Source organism: Echiichthys vipera (genome assembly GCF_963691815.1).
Source record: "Echiichthys vipera genome assembly, chromosome: 5".
Taxonomy (NCBI): domain Eukaryota; kingdom Metazoa; phylum Chordata; class Actinopteri; order Perciformes; family Trachinidae; genus Echiichthys; species Echiichthys vipera.
This window is the reverse complement of record NC_139830.1, coordinates 8,745,095-8,767,762: the sequence shown is the minus strand read 5'-3', so window position 1 is coordinate 8,767,762 and position 22,668 is coordinate 8,745,095. Positions and strand designations below refer to the sequence as shown.

General features: G+C 38.8%; 3 protein-coding genes across 12 annotated transcripts in view; 1 reads left to right on the top strand and 2 right to left on the bottom strand.

Annotated features, from left to right (window-relative positions):
* fam118b (family with sequence similarity 118 member B) overlaps window positions 1–3,176 on the bottom strand; it is a 92,276-nt gene extending 89,100 nt beyond the window's left edge. For both annotated transcript variants that reach the window (XR_014593200.1, XM_083913691.1), the window contains exons 1-3: window positions 2,679–3,176; window positions 1,126–1,215; window positions 627–879 (exon numbers count right to left, since the gene is read on the bottom strand). Coding sequence is in view for 1 of the 2 variants with exons in the window: in XM_083913691.1 (XP_083769817.1) it covers window positions 627–879; window positions 1,126–1,208 (336 nt within the window). In the remaining variant the exon portion in view is untranslated. The remainder of the gene's footprint in view (window positions 1–626; window positions 880–1,125; window positions 1,216–2,678) is intronic.
* A 2,168-nt stretch (window positions 3,177–5,344) lies between these two features.
* Window positions 5,345–13,696, bottom strand: ilvbl (ilvB (bacterial acetolactate synthase)-like). Its single transcript, XM_083913960.1, has 14 exons — window positions 12,105–13,696; window positions 11,422–11,623; window positions 11,013–11,140; window positions 10,674–10,924; window positions 10,191–10,290; window positions 9,913–10,010; window positions 9,583–9,719; window positions 8,508–8,642; window positions 8,097–8,211; window positions 7,713–7,882; window positions 7,387–7,457; window positions 7,213–7,284; window positions 6,855–6,960; window positions 5,345–6,703 (listed from the first exon to the last, which is right to left on the bottom strand). Exons 1-14 carry the CDS (start codon window positions 12,249–12,251, stop codon window positions 6,525–6,527), a joined length of 1,911 nt encoding a protein of 636 aa, XP_083770086.1. The 5' UTR covers window positions 12,252–13,696; the 3' UTR covers window positions 5,345–6,524.
* A 37-nt stretch (window positions 13,697–13,733) lies between these two features.
* Window positions 13,734–22,668, top strand: part of LOC310947220 (beta-galactosidase-1-like protein 2) — a 29,803-nt gene continuing 20,868 nt past the window's right edge. For 3 of the 9 annotated variants that reach the window (XM_083913965.1, XM_083913961.1, XM_083913963.1), the window contains exon 1: window positions 21,797–22,086. In XM_083913965.1, the coding sequence (XP_083770091.1) occupies window positions 21,998–22,086 (89 nt within the window). In that variant the 5' untranslated portion in view covers window positions 21,797–21,997. Of the gene's footprint in view, window positions 14,185–20,001; window positions 20,089–21,749; window positions 22,212–22,668 lie in introns of those variants that run through there. The other 6 variants (XM_083913969.1, XM_083913968.1, XM_083913964.1 and 3 more) reach the window with 5 other exon arrangements.

The following is a 22,668-nucleotide window of genomic DNA, read 5'->3' as shown; positions in this document are numbered from 1 at the left end:
AATGTAGGCTGATGTTTGCTGATGAAACCCAAATATCAGTGGCCTGACTACCCTGTAATCATAGCTTTATGCAATACTCCCATAGTAGTCAGCATGGTAAGTTTAACCTGTATGAACTTTCAAATTATTAAAAGTGACCAAGAATTTTGGTGTATAGAAAAAACAGTTCACTGCAAGTTTACACGCTGTATATCTGCTATAATATGCTATAATATGCTGTAAACCTTGACTAAGGAGAGCAAGGGAAGGTTAAAAAATAAAACCCTAATGTGGTTCAGCTTGTGTGCCTTCCTCAGGGTGATTTTTGCAAATACCAATAAAGGAGAAACAAAAAAAAACAAGCCAGCGCCTCGCATGGATTCTACATCAACTGATTAAAATTTAAATTAAAAGTATTTTAACCAAATGAATTTGCAGAAAAAAGTCAAACAAGCCTAGTGTCAGTAGCTATAGGTATTTTAATGAGATAAGCCTAAGGTATCTTATCTCATTCTATGGAAGTTAAAGCATGTGTCTCAGGCTGGAAAAAGGGCAGTGAGCTGACAGTCTGTCAGCCATGTGTTTGTACATGTGCAACAGGGTGGTGCAGAGAGGAAAGGCAAGGAAACAAGCTCAAGCTGTCTTACCGGGGAAAGTTTCTGAATGAGGTCATGGGCCACATGAACCAAATTTTTATCTTCCTGCATGTGTTTCTGGAAACGGCGACTCTCCTCCTCCTCTAGTAGGTCAAAGTCATTAGCTGCATCAAGCAAGGCCTGAATGAGGCCTTTCCAGGAGCGGAGTGCAGGGACCTGAGGGGCCACAGCAGAGCTTACCCCCGTGCCAATCACCAGGACAAGCTCAGGGGCTCGCTTGGTCTTCAGGCTGGGCAGCAGTTTCCTTTGGAGCAGGCAGAGATTGAGTGATGATGTTCCAAAGATGGTGCTTCCCAAATCCTTCCACACAGTATTATACAAACTATGTTCAAGCAGAATAACATACAGTGTTAATCTACAACCCACCTTTATTTAGGACTGGCAAAATTAGGAACTCAAGAAACCAAAGATTTAAATCACCCCCTGTAGACAAAGCTGATGCATGAGTGCGCAGAGTGTGCAGCTGGCTCCAAAGCAACTTTGAGCTTACCTGGGCTTTTTTGCATTTGAGTCTGCATCCTGAGAATCAGTTGCAGGTCGCTTCTCAGTTTTCACTGCAACAACGGAGGCCATTCAGGTCCTGTGTCAGAAACATGAACAACCACATGAAAATGTAGCAAGTGTCACATGAATATGTTGTTTTACTGTCATTTGTGATGACCTTATTTTATTGTTAATCATGTCATACTGGAAATTATAATTAACATATAAATGCCACGTAAGAATGTCATAATGGCAAATGAAAACTGTGCTTCAACTTGGCTTCTTAACATGTCATCATTATTGCCAAACAGGAAGTAATCTATAAATGTAGTCCTGGAAACAACACACCTTGCCTGATGACTAATGTTGTCAGGCATTTCAAAAAACAACCTAAGGTGAGGTTATGGTTTTCTTCCCCCACCAACTTTAACATATCATCATGTAAAACAGTAGTAGAAAAGCTAGGCATCATACTTAAAACAACATTTTAAAGAAGAAAGAGTACTTAAATTCAGAATACAATAGGAAGTAAAGAATAAAACAATAAATACAAAGTAAATAAATACAAATAAATAATTGTAAGGTTGAATACATAATCACATTTCCTTAAACAAATATTGTAGTATATCAGCTGTATAAATACTGTACTTATTATCAACAGTTTGGATAGACTCAAAATAATTCCTAAAATCAATTTTGAAGGGGTTACAGGTTTGAAAATTTAGTGTCATGACTGTGGAATTTTCCTTGTAGGGTTAATAAGTTGACCCTACAATGTATTGTTTTGTTTTTGTTTTAATAGTAGATAATTAAATATTTTGCTGTTCCTGTTAATGGTGACAGACAAGGTGATGTTAGCAAGTTTTTGTCAAACAGCTGGTGTTTCTCTTATGTTTTTATTAACGCAATGCCCCACCGGTCCAACAGCAAGCATATAAGGAAAGTTATGTTTTAATGTTTTAATACTAACATTGAGACAATAACAATAACAATAACAACAACAACCACCACCAGACACACACAAGTTACTCCAGAGGCTAACAATTACAGAGGACTAAACATGACTTAAGTCTCGATAAATGGTTAAATAAATGGATAAATAAATATAAAAATAAATGAAAAACCGTGAAATAAATTCACACATGAATGAATTAATAAATAAATGCACGAATAGATTTATAAAAAATAAAATAAATATATGCATGAATAAATTAATAAATAAATAATGCCTAAATAAATGTATGACTAATTAAACAAAATAATAAATAAATGCTTTACATTTATTTCTACATTTTCGTTCACCTACATTCATTTGTTTCTGTATTTCTGTGTCCATATGTTAATGAGGTAGGAGGTCCCATTTATTCATGCATTTCTTTCCTTATTCATTTATTTCAGGATTTATTTATTCATGCATTTATGTATTTATTAATACATTTGTTTATTTATTAATACATTTATTGGTGAAGTTTCTTCATTGAGACTCAAGTCATGTGCAGTCCTCCATAAACGTCGGCGTAAACGTTAACAAACACAACCGTCACAGCTACGATCACTTACCTTGATAACGTTTTAGGTAACGTTAAGGTAATGTCCAGTGTTTGTGTCTGTTCAAGTAGAAATGCTTTCCACTCCAAGTCAGCGGAAGTGGATCCTGTATTGACGTGAGCCACGTTATATAGCTCCGCACACCGACTTAAGTTCGGACCTTTAAGCTTTCGTGGTGTTAAAGCTATCCCGATGAAAGGTTAACGTCGACGTGCTGTATCGAAAAACAATAACGGACAAAGTAAAACCCAATTAACAACTAGCTTTAAGCTAACGTTGGTTTGTTTACTGCTCTAAGCTAAGTTAGCTATCTCCGAGGCTGCCAAGAGACTGAAAGTGCCTTCGTTTTACTTGTCATTCTGAGGATAGAGTCATTCAAGCAGCATATATCCGTAACCAATCTTTTTTAGCTACAATGTCATGTAATTCCCCTTGTTATATAGCGGAAATGCTCTCGACTTTGCCTGCTGCCACAGTGATGTTTAAGTTTTGAGCTGTTGGAGTCACCGCCGCCTGTGATGTGCACCCGGTCTTGTGATGGCTTCAGGTGCTGTACGAATTACTGACCTTTGCTTTGTTCGTCCCTGCATGTGAATTTTGCCGCTTGGTGGTTGACAAAAACAGACACATCATCAAATGAGACGCGGAATAATTGGTAACAATCAGTTAAATCACACATTTATGATAGGAAAAAGTCGACATTTTAATTTCAGTGATGTCAAGATTAAGCACGTTTAGACTCCTGACGTTCCGATGGTAAACGTGATATGGTTTATAATTCATTTATTCTGTATTTTTGATATCCATGTATCCGTGTATATATTATAGATTTTAGCCATCAGCTGCATCACAACCCTCAAAAATTAACTTATTTGTTACAACAAAATAACATAATAGAAAGTGGAGATTTACAGAGAGCACTGAATGCAGCAAAGGCCAGACGATTTCTGACTGTCACGTCTAATAAGCGCAAGAGGCTGCACATCAGACAACAACCTACAGTACAATGTACTGTACTACAATGACCTACCTGTTGTTTACAGGGTAAACTGTTGCTTACTTAAATTACAAGTAAATTACAGCCCTTTGGAGATATTCACATACCACTCTCTAATATACAGTATCACCATTAAGAAATCTGTGGAATGAAATATTACATTACATTTCATTTCATTTAGCTGACGCTTTAATCCAACTTCAAAAAGTGCATTCAACAATTAAGGTACAAACCAGAAGAGCTAGAATCAAGAAAGTGTGTTACCTTCAAATAAGCCAAAATACAGAGGGCTACATGCAAGTGCAAAATTCAGAAATGTGTCCAAGGCCTCATTATTGGACAATTAGTATATGTAACAGATACATTAATAGTCAGAACTTTAACAAAGTTTCGTACATGCTCAATTACACTTATGTGTTTAAAAGCAAGGGTTTTTTTTATAATTGAGAATACCATGTTTTGATTCCGAATCACTAAAAACATGTAATTATGCTGGCACCTATTGATATGATTGATACGCCCAGCAGCCTATAACATGTCAGTATAACTACCTCAGGAAAGCTGCAACTAGCCTGCCATTTCCTGTTTAAAATGAAAATTGCATTTTTGAAGTAGGTCTATTTTTATTAAGGGGGAAAAGTCACAATCCCTAAAAACACAAACAAGATTTGCAACTTGACATCAATAGAGTCCAAACTTCATGATATATAAAATACGTCACACCTCTTTTCAGATGTGCAGTTCAAGTTGCAATGAGTGTTATCAAAATTAAATATATTGCTCCCAATTTAATTAAGTGATTGTTTTGAATAGTGAGGTCGTTGTTCCTGTTAATGGTGACAGACAAGGTGATGTTAGCAAGTTTTTGTTAAACAGCTGGTGTTCCCTTGTTTTTACTAACTCAATGTCCCACCAGTCCAACAGCAAGCATATAAGGAAAGTTATTATTTAAGCCATGTTTTAATACTAACATTGATTTCTGAAGAGACAATCACTAGAAACATGTAATTATGCTGGCACTTATTGATATGATTGATACACCCAGCAGCCTATAGCATGTCAGTATAACTGCCTCAGGAAAGCTGCAACTAGCCTGCCATCTCCTGTTTAAAATTAAAACTGCAGTTTTGAAGTAGGTCTATTTTTATTAAGGGGGAAAAGTCACAATCCCTAAAAACACAAACAAGATTTGCAACTTGACATCAATAGAGTCCAAACTTCATGATATATAAAATACGTCACACCTCTTTCCAGATGTGCAGTTCAAGTTGCGATGTTATCAATATGAAATAGAGCTGTGATGCTTATTTTGCACATAATCTGAGTGGTGTGGTCTAATTCCTATTGCTCAGTCATGTGAAAAACATATTTTAAACTAAATAGCAGGGTTCAACAAATGCATTTGTCAATTTTCTGCAGACAAGCAACATTTTTAAACCAAAAAAAATAACTTTTGGGTAATAAACAGTGAAGAATGAATACTATAACTGTAGAATGAGGGATATAGAAGAAATGATATGGTTGCTGCCACTGAGTTGTCACAATTTTTTTTTAATAACTAGATGGTAATCTGTAAAATCAGTCAGTCTGTGTGCTTAGAACATTCAAAAGACCATTACTTATTCACTTTCTTTTTTCAATTTATTTCAGAAGGAATCCAACTCAACATTGTATGATCAAAAGTTCAACGTACCATCCTCAAAGTACCAAATTAAGCTATATGTGTATATATGTTTGTGTGTGTGTATATATATATATTTATATATAATAAATCTGCATACATATATACAGTATATACATATATGCGTATAATTATATATACAGTATATATATATGTATATATAGTATACAGTATATGAGTGAGATGATCCACACGTATTCACCTGGTGAGTAAATAATTATAGTGCAATACATATTGTGTATGGGCAATTTTGAAATCATAGCCCACATCAACAGTGCATACAAGTTAGTATTAAATATCATCCAAGTACATAACTGAATCAGCAGACACATTTCAATCTACACGTATTAATGTATTTGAAGACACAATCAAGCATTAAAAAGGCATACCATTTGTCAATCTTCAACATTCACAAAAATATTTTTTCATTTAACAAATTTTTATCCCAAATCATCAATCAATGAGGAATATTACAGCCGTAAAGTTTCTTGTGTCCTCATAAGAAAGGCTCTGTGTTCACTTGATAACAGGAGAAAAGGCATACTGGTCGCATGTGATATCTGTCTCACAATTGATTTTCAGTCACTGGTTTATTAGCAGGAAAGTTATAATCAGCTGTTTAAAAGGTCAAAATTCAAACCCGGAGCTCCTGAAGAGGTAAAATCCCTTAACAAAGCAAGATTTTCTTACTTTCTAATCTTTCCCTTCTTACAATACAGCAATAATTCATAGCATGGACCTGAAAGTTAACACACAACAAAGGATTTAGTTTCTAGGCTTGGAGATCTGGGGCTGTGGTATTTCACCTAAGTAGAGCTCAATAGTAAATAACAGAGACTGCAGATTTATTAACAGTCACCCTTTGATATGGAAATATCAGAGTCATGACTCTTACTAGTCATACTAGAGTGATGTGTGATGAGTCTGATGAAAGAAGTAAGTGATACAGCAACGGATGGTTCATGAACTCTTACCTCAGCATACTGTAAAGTCATTTCCTTTCACTAGAGTGAAATATGGTTTTAAGGGCACAAAGGATTAGCATAGATCTGGTCAGGGCTGGGCTTTACACGACATCCAGCAGTATCTTCCTATTCTCTGGAACTCTTTAAAGAGCCTGGTCGTAAAGTCTATGAGGAGCCAGAGGTAAAAGACGAGGTTTTAAGAAATCAGAGATGCACTATACAGAGATAGAGCCCTCTCTAAAGTTGGTCTTCCCTATAAGAACATTGAGTAGTATAGCCTTGCCATCCTGAGTCTCCCTCTTAGCCTGTCTGATGATGTCGCTTAACCTGTCTTCGTCCTCACGCCCTATAAGATAGCCCTTACCACCATAACCATCCGTCACTGTATGATAATCTGCAAAAAAACAAAGAGAATAAAATATAATTTGTCAGTAAGTACAGTAGCTGCCAAGTCATCACACACATATAATGTATTTGTTGACAGTGTGGGAAATAACCTGTATAGATTTTTACAAGTCACACAAAATCTTAAGCAGAAAATGTACCTGTAAATGCCAGGCCACACGCCACGTTGCTGCCGAGTATAGGAACCTGCTCTCTGGATATCTGACTCCAACATGCGTCATTTCCCACCACAGCTATAACTGGTGTCTGGAGGAAAAGAAGTGCAACATGTGGATTAGCACAAGAAAACAAAGAGGAAAAAGTGTAATTGCCGACTGTACTTGATTGACATCGGACTTGCTCTCCTGTTTCAACTGTTAAGGCAGGAAAACTTACACCAATATTATTCTTATTGGTATGTTGATACCAATACTGAGACATCCTTCATATTCTAGTTTTGTATTGTTGATTTATTATGTATAATAGAGTTGCTTACTTATATAATGGTAGTGATTTTACCTTGTGTCTAGTGAACGTGTCAAACTCTGCAACACTGTATCCTAAGGAGCCATCACCATACACTATCCACACCTAAAAAGCACACAAATGTAGCATTTCATTTATAAATGGTGAACATTGATCAATAGATGATCTGACAAAGCACTTTCAGAAATGCTTGAATTCGTATTATACCTCAGATTCAGGCCGACACAGTTTTGCCCCCAAGGCAAATCCTCCTCCAACTCCCAGGGTACCAAAGGCTCCTGTCAGGAAAAGAAACAGTAACATTATGCCACCATGATTGCAAAGAAAGCATGATTAACCTCAGAATAATTTGTGTGATTATTTTCCCACTTTTTCTTCTGTGCACAAAGCGACAAATCCATCAAAAATATAATAATTAATTTTCCTATTGTTGAAATTACAAGCCCTTTCCTCTCACATTTATATTACCAAACACCCATTGTTTTAATCACAACTCTTCTAAACTAATTGTTGTTTTGTTTACTTGTTCTAACCTGGATCGAGCCAGCGCATGGGTCCTCTGGGTCTCATTATGTAGGCAGCACTTCCAACAAAATCACCCCCATCTGCAACAATGATGCTGTCTTCTGCCATCAGCTCATCCACACAGTGGAGGACTTTCAAGGGATTCAAGTGGTGATCGGTCTTCTCATCAGCTTTAGCCCTGAAATAAAAAAAAATACTCTAGTTCATGTGGTAGATGTAGATGTGATTTTTAAGTTACAATAATCAGTGCAATTGTGTTTGTTTTGTCGTTATTTAAGATCCAATCAGTACCTTTTTTTAAATCATACAGAACAGAGATTTGGCAAATGGTTTTAAAAATACATGTTGATGCACTCACATAACAGGAACCAGGGAGCATCCTCTCTACTTACCTGTTTGCATTTTCTTTGGTCATATCTGCTGCTTTGAGGCTCTGAGGCCATTCCTCTGGACAGCGATGGCCTTTGAGGCCTTTAGAAAGCTGTACTAAGAATGAACCAGCATCACCTAAAAATAAAGCAATATTTACATGTCACACTCTATCCATTTAACTGATGTATTAGTTATAACAGAGTAGAGTACAAATCAATTTTAAAATGTTAACGTTTAACTTCACATTTCTGTAACAAATACACATCATACATACTGTATTTTGATCATCTCAAATGATGTGTTCAGCGTAGAAAACAGGTTTCAAACATTTTCTAAAAATATCATATTCTTCACTAATCTCCAGAGATCTAAAATGACACATATTTTCTTCAATTCTGAACATACATTATGACAGCGGCTTGTGAACATACCCTGAATTGCTATAGTTGGTTTCCAAAACATATCTGAGTTTTTCAGCAGCTGTGAGCTATCTCTGTTGACAGCGATGATCTTACTGCGTCTGTTGAGAACTCTGCCATAGCTCAGTCGGAAGTCACACACAGTGCCTGCAAACACGCCACACAATGTTCAACATTTCTCTATGAGTTCTGAGTACCGGCTACTAATAAAGTTCAACAAACATAAAGCAACTGGCATCACAGTTAGTGTGATCCCCCTGCAAGATCGGTTTGTTGTATGTTTAATAGGAGCTGTACTCGAAATACTGAAATACCTTTTTTCACAGCATCACGCCCTAACATGTACTTGTGGCTGGACTGGCTATCAAAACAAAACGTAACTACACACACAGGGAAAATGACTCAAGACAAATATTTACATAGCAAATATGTGTTTGCTGCTATAATAATGCTCTGAAAGTTGGGGACAGCTCCTTTAAATAATCCACTGTCAAAAAGTGTAGCCACTGTGTAGGACTTAAACTGTAAGGGCGCACTCACACTGTCTATCCGTACCGTGCCCAAGCACGTTTCACGGCTAAAGTCTAGTTAGTTTGACCAGTGTGAGTGCAACCGTACCGCGCCTACCTGCGGCACGCTTGCCGGCCCGGACAGTCTGGGTCCGTGGCGCATGTGTACAAGCACAAGCACGAGGCCTACGGCGGTTCTGACGTAATTTTATGTGCGCCTGTTCGGACATGGAAAAAAGAAGGACAGACCATGCGCGGACATTTAAAACGATGGCGGCGAAAGGTTCACGTTTGTTTGATGCGGAGGTGGAGTGTTTACTGCAGATTAGGTCGGATGAAAATATTCAAAAAAAGTCTGGCAAGACGCACAAAAACTCAGAGGTCTATTGAAAGATTTGTAAACAAAGCGACGCATCGCGATGACGTCAATCAATGCGTGTGACGTGTTACGGCGTGATGACGTATAGGCAGGCAAGAAGCATTCAGCCGAGGCCCAGGTAGTGTAAGTACAAACGGGCCTGGCCCGCGGGGGGGAGAGGGCGGGGGGGAGAAGTACCCTAAAGCACAGTATGCCTGACCTGCTAAAAGCACCAAATCAGCCTCCTTCAGAGCGTCTCGTCTGTTTTGTCTGATGTGGATGGGACTGTCTTTACCCAGCATGCCCCGGGACATGCCCCCAAGGAAGCAGGGGATACCCAGATCCTCCAATGCCTTCCTATAAAGAAGGAAAACATTTTTGCAAAGATGAGCATTGCTAAGTAAAATGACATAAACTAACACTTTGATGCTTTTGACAGGAAAACTAATGAAAGCCATAGAATAGTGAGAGCATTTTCTAGTATCAACAGTGACCAATTAAATAGTAAACTGTACCAGTCAGACACAGGATAGAAAAGTCGAGCCTTTACCTGATGTCATCGGCTGGCGTTGGGGGCAGTGTTGCTTGGCTACCCAGCAGAATAACAGGTTTCTTGGCTCGACTTACTAGCTCTATGCACTTTTGTACCTTATTTGTATTGAAAGAAGAAAAAAAAAAACAGCAAGTACACAACATTTAAAACTATTGTTTAGTTATCTTACTGTATACACTGAAAGAGAATGAGTGTAATGTATTTGGTTCAAGGTTTTTATATCATCAGAAAATGTTAAAATGACATCAAAACTCTAATACTAAGACCTGTCTTACCTGATCACCTGTGGCTTGTGGGATGTCAACAGGAAGTGGAGACACATCTCTGGTCTCCCAGGCTCCAGCAAAGAGGTTCATAAGGTGGTTATTGAGGTACCTTAGAAGAAATGTAATGTTTGCAATGTATTATTGCATGTATGCCTCTATTTGACAACTGAGAGTGACATGAATCATGGGGAGAAAGAAAAGTTCCAAGTTTTATAAACGATGCAGGACAGACTTGAGCCAAAGATGGTAAATTTACAAGGTACATGTTCCAGACTTGTGGGCTTTCAGGACATCTCAAAAGCTATTAATTTCATCGTACAATGTAACAATCCGCGTAACATTTCTCTAATAAAGTTGATGGTTTTAGTTTTCAAATTTTACTTTCATGCAACTGTAATTTTATATTTCTCTGGAGTCAGTTGGACTGCTATTCTTTATTTTACATAAATTAAATAATCATTTTAAGTGTAAACATACATACAGATAACATACCATGAGACAATTTTACCCATCAGGCCTTTGGGAGGGTTCTTAACTCCAAACTCTTTGGATACAACATGGTATGGATACAGCGTGTCGATGGGGAACTCTATGAACACAGGACCAGGAGTGCCTGACTGGGCGATGGCCAGGGCTTTCCTGACTGTAGGAACGATCTCCCTGATTGTCCTGATGGAGGCACAGAACTTACACAGCGGCTTGAAGAGAGACATCTGGTCGATATCTTGCAGCGCCCCTCTGCCCTGTCCCACAAACACAGTTTATGGAATGGTTAGACACAGAGGTTGAGACTAGTTTATATGAAGTATAATAAGTTAAGGACCATACTACCTGAAGTAGAGTACCAGCAGCTCCTCCCATGAGCAGCAATGGAGATTCAGCCATCTGAGCATTCTTCACTGCTGTCACTGTGTTAGTGAGGCCTGGGCCAGCAGTCACTGCTGCCACTCCAACAGTGCCTGGTGGGGAGACAATCAAGGTAGATACAGATACAGTTCTATGTAAACATATTACTATACTAGATTGTTTGCAATACCAAAATGGCCAAAATACTGGCACACTGAAATGTTATCCAGCCATTATCGATGATGCTGCAGGTTACACCTGTGTTTGACAAGACATAACGCCTGCAGTGGGACAACCCTATGCCAAGACACACCTTAGCAAGACAACACCACACCCAATTCCTTTATTCTGCATAACTGCCAGTAACAGGATATGAGCTCAAATCACCAGTCACCTGAGAGTCTCGCCACAGCATCAGCAGCGAAGACGGCTGTGGCCTCATGTCTGGTGTCCACAATGCGGATGCCCACCTTCTCGCAAGCCACCAGGATAGGGGAGATGTGCCCACCGACAAGGGTGAAAAGGTACTTGACTCCGTGGGCACGCAGCACCTCTGCCACGCTCTCGCCACCATGTCGTGGGCTCTTTGTCTCAGTCTGAAATGAGACAGGATAAAAGATAAGTCATATAATATTCAGATAATTCCTGTTACTTCACTGATTTAACAGAGGAAACTACTAACAGCTATGTCAGAGATAAACAGCTGTCAGTGGGAGTTGATGCCCCCTAAAGGTCACCTGTCATACTATCTCTTTACACCATAGGTCTTTCATATTTCACAACCACATATTGTTCTGGCTTGCAGATGGGACGTATCTCTGGCCTTTGTGCAATCCCACTAACAACAGGGGTGTTGTGATAGCCTTTGTGCCAGAAAGCCACAAGGCTGGTCAAAGTTTACGTGTACAGAGGCCATCTTACCTTTCACCTGTGACAGCCTACGGTTGATTTTCCAAAGCCAGATCATGCAGGTGTATTTGCTATGACTGATCTGTGCAATGCTGCTTAAAGATAAAAACGCATGTGCAGAGAGGAAGTTTATTATTAGCGTTACCATGGTGGAATGTAACAACGTACCTTGTGAAATAGCTGGTAGAGTAAGCCAAGTTTGTAGGCTGTAAACACAAGCCCACCCACCGCAATGATGCCCGCAGAAAATCCGAGAACGGGGCCAATGGCTCCAAATGACTCCATGTCAGGATGCGACAGCAAACCTTTATTCATAAAAACTCAACCAAGCTAAACTTGTATCATTTAACTTGATATGCAAACCTACTCTTCAATGGTCCAGTTCAGCAGCTCAGCTCGGCTAGGCTACAGGAACTGTGAAGCCGCTCTTACAACCACTATATTCCCATTCCGAAAGTCGTAACTTTACCAATACTTTCTCTGTGAAATTAAATAATGTTACGTTATTTACAAAAAGGCTGTTATGGTGCATGCATTCGTCTCTTCTGTAAGTTGAAATGACGGACTGCTCTTCCTGTAACGACACAGGAACACTAGCGGATACATTTACAAATCAAGCTACCTAGGAAATACATGTGAAACTTCCGGTACCTTTTTTCAAAATAAGCGCACAGGAACGAGTATGTTTTCACTACCATACAAGAAGAAGAAGAAGAATTACCTTATTTATCCCGCACGGGGAAACTGATTTTTTTCTATATTCATATATTCACATAGGAAAATCAGTATCAGAATCAGAAAACCTTTTATGTCCCGCAGACAGGGAAATTATTTTGTCACAGCAGCAACAGAATAAGACAAAATAAGATAAAAAATAGCAAAAATAGATAAAAAATAGCGAAAATAAGCAATAAAGTTAAATTTAAAAAGGGAAGAAATAGAAATAGACATGTGTACATATTCACATGATGCAGTGCAGTTATTCTTGTTTTGTTTGTTTCTAAAAAAGTGATATGGAGTGAATAAATATGATTAAATAAGTCCAAATAGTGCAAAAAGCAGAAGTGCCCATAGTACAGGCATATTGAACAGTGCAGGGTACAGGATGAGCTCAGTAGTCTATTAAATAAAAATGATCATTGTGTCAATATTTATTTTTAACTACATATCTGAGTTTTAATTTATTCAATGAAAAGAATCAATATAAACATTACTTTTCTCACATGTTCCAGAGTTAAGAGTTATACACGATGTCAAAAATGCATTTCTAAATGTAGAAATTAAAACATAGAAAGACAGTAGGGATATAGACAGATATTTCGATGTCATTAGCCTGAAAAATTGAGTCCGTGTAGACGACTATAATGAACGTTTACCCTTTATTGTGAAGGAAATTGTTCCTTCTTTTACGGTTGCTGGGCTTTGCTTCTGGTGAAAATGTGCATAAGTGACTTTCATGAATAAAAGAGCGTCGCTGTTGTGAAGGATAAGCCAGTGGACCAACGAGAAGCTTGAGAGGGCGTGTCACGCTGTCAAAGGCTCAAGCATGGTTATTTCTAACCAGAGCAAAGTTCATACCTGTGGTTTATAGTGAAATAAGAAAACAAGACAAATCAGATGATGTTGTTGCATTGTTGAATTTAGGGTAACGGCATCAGCATTGGTAATATGTAACATTTAATTAATCGTTTGGAGACAAGGTAATTTTATGGTTAGTAAATTACTATATTTAAATCATATGACAATAACTGTCATTATCACTCCCCATATGTGTGTGCATACAATTGCGTGTGTGTGTTGTTGCTGTACATGAGTTTCACAGCAGTGTGCAAAAGGGGAGTTTGTAAACATCAATTGTCTTTCCATGATCAGGATTTTCAGCGAACAGTATTTTGTCATGTGCTTTTTGCTCCTCGAAAACAATAATCTGAAAGAGAAGAGAAAATACACAATCTGCCACAAATCATCTTGAGAAAAAAGAGGTTCATTTAACACACACACACACACACACACACACACACACACACACACACACACACACACACACACACACACATATATATATATATATATATATATATATATATAATTAATATACTGTAAATGGGTATACCTGATTCTCTCCACTTCTGAGCCAAGGTCCTGGGAGATAAAGGAAATGCTGTGGACCAATGAACCAATGACGTCCAAGGTTCTGCCCATTGACAAAAACGGCTCCCTTACCCCAACCCTGTGGATGGATGCACATGTAAGCATAAGGACAATGTAGACTGTTTGTTATAGAACTGTAATTAAAATTAAAGCACTGGTGTAGAGCAGTAAATGCTGATTAATACCCTACTTTATATGATTTTACTAAGCATGTAGATCATTTTGAGATATAAAAAAAAAGCAGATCAGTATCATAAATTTCCTAGCTATAACAGATACAGTTTAACAAAAATGATAACTCACAGGGAGCCTGATGAAGGTGTCTCTGGGAGGACCGTCCACATACAGCCTGGCCTGGAAAAATCCTGGAAGGGACGGCGACTTTAGATCAGACTTCCACTGACCTGAACTCGTTAATCTGAAACAATATCAAACATTCATATGAAACACTCAATGTAATCATGTTAAAATCAATCTAAACCCACACCACTAAACACCAATGGACTTAGACATGCAAGGTGCACTAGCAATACCTGTTTATAAGAAATATTATTGAGTATTTTAGGGTGTATTAGCCCTTTAATTTACAGTACAAAATGTGTATTAATGTGCCTGTCAAAGAGTCAAGTAGTCTAGCCACTTTCACAGAAGGAAAACGGAAATTCATTTAACCAACCTTCTCATAAAGCCTGGTTTCATATCTAAACAGAAGATGGTGAATCCTCTCAGAGGTCTGTTGTTCAACAGAATGTCTCCGACAATACCTATAAAACAATGAGGTTGCGCGGAGTCCGTAACTGTACACATTGGCAGTAAGTACTTTTCTGACACTTCCTTTGGCTTGAACAATGTTTAAATGATTGCTAAGAGTTGTTTGATTCCGGTATGGAAATCTGCTCTAATATGAACATTTCAGGTCTAGAATACAGTATATAATAGCAATGCCCAATGGATAGTCATACATTCAGATGTAAGCAATAAACCAATGTCTGGCAAAGCACACGTTTGAAGGCAGAATACCTTTGCACTGTTCATCCAGAGTTTTCCCATAATTCACTCTTCCACAGTTCTCCACAAGCAAGCTCAAGGTCATCTCTCCCTTAGATGCAATGAGACATGATTTTTTCAAAAGAAATCTGGAAATAATGTTGCATGCACTGGGTATGTACTGTCCTGCTATCCTAAACCAAAGGAAACACACCGTCATTTTAATATATTTGTATTATTTCTGCTTGCCAGTGGACTAAATTACTCATTTGTACTTGGGAGCAGTTGCTGTGCAGCAGGTATGAGTGTTTTTTTTTATATGCCTTCACTCCAAAGACAAAGTTGACAAAATCATGTCTGAAACATATGCCTGAAATGATGAAGACATATCTGGCCCTGTACTTTGGTGATTAACTCTAGTGATTAACCTGAAGTCTGAGTATAATTAAAAAATGTGTGTTAGTTTAATTGATGACTCTAAAATTGCCCGTAGGTGTGAATGGTTGTCTGTCTCTGTTCGTCTCTATGTGCCCTGCGATAGACTGGCGTCCTGTCCAGGGTGTACCCCGCCTCACGCCCGATGTCAGCTGGGGTCGGCTCCAGCCCCCCCGCGACCCCGACAGGGACAAGCGGTTGAAGATGAATGAATGAATGTTTCAGAAGCTAAGGACAAGGGCTTTATAGAACGGCCTCATAATACGGTCATTACCTGTCCATCAGGGAGTGTCAAATCATGAGTCTTGTAGTCCAAACTACCAACACACTGTCTATCCACAAAAACCTAGAGAACATGAAAAAGTCACAATGATAGGATTATAGCCACATTCTATAATCTCAGCAACATTTTTGAAACTATATTATGCATGTGCTGTATGTGTGTCTGTCAGTGGGTCCGTCTGTACATTCTCACCATTGCCCTATCTCTGATGTTGTTCCCGGAGTTGAGGGTTCCTCCACTGGTGATAATGGTTTCATACAGTGTGTAACCATATGCCTGACCATTGTTATTGTTGACAGGGAGATTCTCCATGTTCACTGGACTCTCTGACCTGTATGGCTGGGTAGATAGTCAAACATCCTGAAGTTAAGAATCTGGCAGTAAACATCAGATCTCTGAAGACTCGTGAAGGTTCTTTCCTTCTTTATGCATTCATGACACTGCAACACACTTGGAAAAACATATCCCACAAGACAGCATATGACAGAGACTTCTAAAAATAGAAAAGGCAAGTGTGTTAAAACCTTGAAGCATGACCAAACTGGAGCTGCATCCATCTTGTGCATGAGAAGAATATTGGAGACACCAAGGTGTGTACGGAGGCCAATATCAGATGTTGTGCCTGTCTGAACCTCACCACATCTTACATTTACTCTCATCCCAGCAGGACTCTTTTATATATCATACTGTATAGATAAAACCTTTTCCATTTAATATATATCAACTGTCACAGCAGACAGGTGCTCGCCGCCTATGGCTTACCTTGTCGGTGAAGTGCAGGCTGTCCCACAGTGACAGGTGCTGCTGGATGTCAACAGGATCGTATGCTCTCCTCTTCTGAGGAGAGGGCACTTCAGGAAGAGGCTCAGCTGGAACCCAAATTGGCAAAAACATTGCATTAATGTTGTACAGTGCCTATAGAAAGTCATGATACCCTTTTAAAATAGTAAATAAAAAAATCTATCTTACAGTAATACCTTTTTTAATTTGTTTTATAGCTTGAAATGAAAATACATTAAAAGAAATATATTTTTCCAGCGGGATTTACACATTTTGCCTTATAAAATTCCAGTGAATTTTTTTTTTTAAATTTTTTTCAAAGTTTCCGAAAATGAATCGAAAAAAGAAAAACTAGAACTACTTTAATTACATCAATCAGACTGTTTGAATATATCTCTATCAGCTTTGTTCACCAAGATTGGGGAATATTTTCCCATTCTTCTTTGCAGAACTGTTCCAAGTTCAGTCAAATTCTGTGGCGAGTGGCGATGGACTGCACTCTTCAAGTCCATCCACAGATGTTCTGTAGGATTCACGTCAGGGCTCTGACTAGGCCACTCTAGGACATTCACCTTCCTGTCCTTTAGCCACTGGGTTGTTTTTATGGAGGTGTATTTTGGGTCGTTGTCATGCTGGCTGGTGAACCACCTGCCCATTTTAAAGTGTCTAGCACTACCAATTGTGTTTTCCTAAAGAATTTGGGTGTACTTGGCAGCATCTATTTTCCTTTCAGTCCTGACCAATTTGCCCAGTCCCTACTGAAGAAAAACAAGCCCACAACATAATGCTGCCACCACCGTGCTTCACTGTAGGGATGGTGTGTTTTGAACAAAATTGTTTTAATGTTTCATCATTTCAGGCTGTAAAATAAAAAAAGGTGAATATTTCAAAAGGGTATCATGACTTTCTGTAGGCACTGTATGGCAGACTCTGTGTAATTATTCTGGGTAATGCAGTCATCAAACTAATGATAAGGTGCATAGTTTTGCATACAATGTGTAATTCAATCATTGGATATGGGTGTTTAAAATGACATTACAGTGGTAATGGCTGAATAAATTCCTCAGGAGTTGATATTTTGGGGTGCAATCTCCAGCCTCCGAGAGTGGAGCGTCGTAATCTGTTATAAAAACATTTACAAAAATAGTAAGAAGCAATGCAATTGTTAAGGGTATTTCATAAGATAAACTTCCTTGTTCTTTGGTCTTTGAGATTTAAGGTAATTCCCACCTACCATAACTGGAAACCTGAGGTTTGTAGGTGCCAAAGTCCATCGCTCCATTCATGAAGCCAAAGGTGGTTCCCCCATGGAACATGTACAGATTAATGGAGACACCTCTCTTCAGGATCTCTGACACAACAGCTAGCATATCTGTAAACCATAGGAAATGATGACATAATACACAAGGTGAGCTAAAAAGCAATATGTAGCAATGATTAAGTTGTTAAGTAAGGCAGTAATTGGCTTCTAATGGTTGAAGTTTCCTTGATCAATACTTAAACTCAACAGCTAAACAGTAACAATCTGAATGCCTGACAACAGATAATGTCTATTGCAAAGCTTGTAAGTGTGTAATAGAATTACTGGAATGCAGAGTTAAGAGAAAAAGCAGAAAAGCAGCAAAAATGTTGGCTGGAAAAAAAATGATAGTTGAAAAGTGTTTCCATACCCTCAGCATGGAACACGTGATGATGTTCTCCCCACACGTCAAACCATCCAGACCAATACTCCATCACCATTAGAGGTTTCTGGGGCTACACAAAACAGAACCCAATCCTCTATTACTACACACCTTAATGTCCAATTATTACTCCTTGTCCACACTAATTTAAGAGCCATAAGCCAAGAGTCTCACATAATATTATAGTATATGCAAATGTAGAAACCAATAACGAAGTCTTAGAGTTAGTTGTAGTGGATATGGGGATTTGCAGATTGGCAGAGTTTGAATATTTCCTTGTACAATACAGTTATCTTTATTGTAGCTTACTTAATTTAATTCTTCCATATTTGAAAGTTTGGCTCTTTTGCCCGTGGAACCGTTTCGAACACTTAATATCAACAGCTGAATAAACCTCATAAATGAGATTGACATTATTTAAGTTCAAACGAACTGCCGATTACAATTACCTACCTGCATGTCCGCTAAGTGCTGGATAGCCCCGAACGACAGTCTCTGAAGGTTTATTGTTTTTAGAACTGAAATGAGCAAAATTTAGATCAAATGAAGGACAGAGTGAATGAACATTGTGAACAGTAATGTTCATAATATAGTAGGGAGAGAGTAGGCTATATGTTAAATGCAGTTTTGCCCACCGCCCTTTTGCTCAAGGGTTAATTATCTGCATTACCTCCCTCCATCCCTCCATATTTCAGGCCCTCCCAGTTGTCTGATGTCAACAGGAGCTCCTTGATCCCTCTGGACTGGAGACACTGCAGGGAAATATGCTCAATTTATTACATTATAATGTATTATTAAAAAATATCAGTCAAAACAAAACATTGCAATAGCTTAGTAAACTCACGTTCTGTATAAATGGCATGTATTTTTCATCTTTAGCATATGATCCATACTCATTCTCAACTTGAACTGCAATGATTGGGCCTCCCTCTTCAAACTGAGCAAACAAACAAGGAAAAAACAAAGGTTTGTCTCACTGGAATCTCCAATTTGAGGAAATATCATAACAAAAAATTTGAGTTTGACTTACCATCAGAGGTTTGATAACTGAGACAAGTCTGTCAAAGTAGAGGTTGACAGCATTTACAAATCCAGGATAAGTTGTCCTCAACTGCATGCCTTTATCTTGTAACAACCAGCTAAAAGACACATAAGAACAACTTGGCATACTGCTTATATATGGTAATATTTTAAAGCAATGGGCAGATGGTGTTACCTTGGCAACCCGCCCAAATCCCATTCAGCACAGATGTAAGGTCCAGGACGCAGGATTACCCACAGATCCATCTCTGCTGCTAGACCTATATAGGCCCTGAAAAAGGCAGAGACACCTTCAGCTTAATTTAAAAAATAACCATGCATGTCTTTTGGGAATATTTACCAATCTACAAAGAGGATGAAAAAGAACGTAAAAGCCTTACTTGAGATCCAGCTGGCCCTCAAAGTTGAATGTTCCTCTCTCAGGCTCATGCAGATTCCATGGCACATATCTGAAAAGCAAGCAAGAAAACCATTCCCTGTAGCTCATAGACCATAGGGCATTCAAGTGGGCAATAAAAATCCTGCTATTTTGATTGTTTCTTTTTCATTTAAACGCCATTTCCTGCAAACTCATTTGTAATCAGATTTGTGTTTGACCTTCTCTATTAACAGCACAGTGACAATCCTGTGATATGAGGCAGTCAAGTTGCAGTATCAGCCTACGTTGTTAGAGTATTGAGGCCACAGGCCTTCATCTTCAGCAGCCGGTCCTCCCAGTAGGCTCTGGGGACACGGAAGTAATGGATGGAGCCCCCCAGGATGCGGAAAGGCTCTCCCGCCAGAGTGAACTGAGGTAAGCTGGCACCCAGACCCTCCACACGGCTCATTTTCTCACTTCAGGATGATGTCTGGTGGGGAAAAAACAGTTGATAAAATACAATGTTCTGAAGCAGGTCATACATGTGTTGTATAATAGAATGTCAGTACCTTAACAGCAGGCTACTTAAAATGATGCTCTATGATCTGTCAGATGTTGTATACAGTATGACAGATCATGACAGATGGCACCAAATACGTTGAATTTCTACAGTATATGAGCACAATAAAAAGCATAAACTTACCAAGGTTTAACATGAAAGTCTCAAATGTAGAGCAACAGAAAATCACAGTTACATCAGAAACATTGCTGTACTGTACCTTGAGGCTGAGCTTGCCAGGGAGCATTTGAAGGGAGGATGGTGCTGGGAGGCCTCAAACACTGTGGATAAGGGAAACTATTGTTGTTTCAGAACAAAAAAAGTATAATAGTGCTCTGTCTCTCTCCCTGTCAGTTAGAGAGGGAGGCAATACATTGTACACAGTAATGGTGGCCTCATGATATAGTTTGCATAGAAATGTACTGATGCCCTATAGTGGTCCTATATGTTATACGATTTGCGACTGGAAACACAAGCTTGTGTGTAGTAGCATGCATGGGTATGAACTGTGTGTTTGTGTGTGTGTGTGTGTGTGTGTGTGTGTGTGTGATGTTATCTGTGTTCTATGCACATCAAAACTGTATGATTATTGATTATATAAAAAAAAGACAAAGCCATCAAGGACCACCACAACAAATTACAGACCAAAAAGACTTTGGGTTTCATATAAGCTATTGCATAAATAAACTATCAATGTTGTTAATTGAGAGCTGTCCAACAATTTCACGAGTTATAATCAGGTCCCCAGGACAGGCGCTATGTCGTATGCCACCATGGGCTTAGCGACCAAGCGCCGTACTGCAGCACTCGCCTGTTTGAGTGGCGGCCCTGTGCCCGGTAGCACATTTACCCATTCACGCTCATACATACGGGGAGGAGGAAATCACCTCCAAATTGGGCGGATCCCAGCTGACATTTGGCGTGAGGCGGGGTAGACCCTGGACAGGACGCCAGTCTATCGCAGGGCACATAGAGACAAACAGAGACAGACAACCATTCATACTCACATATATTCACACCTACGGGCAATTTAGAGGCATCAATTAACCTAACACGTGCACGTCTTTGGACTGTGGGGAAAGCCGGAGAACTTGGAGAAAATTTTAATTTAATTTAATTTGGTCCTCATTAGTAGCATCCTGGGAACTGTGATGGCTGAAGCTGGGCATGTTGAATTATTTTAATTTGCCCAAAATGATGCAAGACAAAGACAGTCACTAAAAAGGAGCTGGAGAATAGCCTAATGGTATTAAAAATATGGATGTAATAACGATATCCCCTTTCAACTTATAATACTTTGGCTTATAATAAAATGTTCACATTCTTAAATTCCTAAGAAGGATGTTAGGGGGACGTGTTAGTTTGTTGGAAGCAACTAATGTATTTTTTTACTTAAACAAAAAAAGAAAGTAAGAAAAAAAAAAAACAGTAAAAAGCAAGGGGCGTGCATTTTCTGCGTTTCTTCAGCAGGGTAATTTTGAGACGGTCCCTACATGCGCACACTAGCCTACGGTCAGTTTGTGTATACTTTTGCACCGATACACCTAGCTTCTTCTGCCCTTCTGGTTACACCCATGGGTTACGCTAAAGTAGAGCTGTAGAGCATGCTTAGTTTTTTGAATTGTTAAATCAATCCCTCCGGAGTAACTTTAGGAAATAGAATTATTTATGTGAGTATGGAGAAGCTCAAGTTCTTGCTGCGAAACTGGAGACACAAGACGCGTTCAGGGTGCAACTGTTGGTAACGTCGGGTTGGTTTTTTTTGTGCCAACGCAAAGCTTAGACATGGTTGGGCTTCGTCTGTCCCTAAAGCAAAGATATATCTTCCTGCTGTGTGTTGCTGTCGGCTTGATAATTGCTTACCAGTTTACAAGGTAAGGCTAACACTTAAACAGCTAATGGAAGCATGGAGGAAGTCCTATCTTGACCAGTCGTCAATTTTTCAAGAGTCATGAATCTCTGGATGAATACCGCGCCACCCGAAAATACACATGTAAATGTAAATGTTGTGGTCATGCTTCTTCTCTGTGACTAACGTTATCGCCCCATACTTGGGTGTATTTGCCTGGTTATTCTTACTGTCTATCAGTTATTCAAGTTGTCTGTGAACTCTCACCTGCTGGCCTGTGGACAGCGAAGGTGACTGCACGTACCTGTCACCAGAGGCGAGCAGAGAGTCTGTCGGTGCTCTGGGCACAAATTCACATTTACCATTAGGTTATAAACAATCTGACACCAACAAAACAATTGTGAAATGTAAACATTTTTAGTTATTTTCTAAATTAACTATGAATATAAACGTTCAAAAAACTTGCAATTCACACATATTAAAATGAAGAATAATACAAAACTGACGAAAAAAACAGAACAATAAAAATATGTCTGACATGTCTTCACGGCCTTCGGTCTAGTCGCACTAGTTCAACAAGTTATTTTCCAGCGGTAAACTGTATTCC

Bases quoted from the DNA above. Each gene is read 5' to 3' on its own strand.
- ilvbl (XM_083913960.1), bottom strand. From the start codon at position 12,251: ATGAATAAAGGTTTGCTGTCGCATCCTGACATGGAGTCATTTGGAGCC. The intron at 7,458-7,712 runs GTTAGAACAAGT...TTTTCCTGACAG, and splicing joins CATGCGCTGGCTCGATCCAG to GAGCCTTTGGTACCCTGGGA. The intron at 6,961-7,212 runs GTAAAATCACTA...CTTTTCCTCCAG, and splicing joins ACACGTTCACTAGACACAAG to ACACCAGTTATAGCTGTGGT.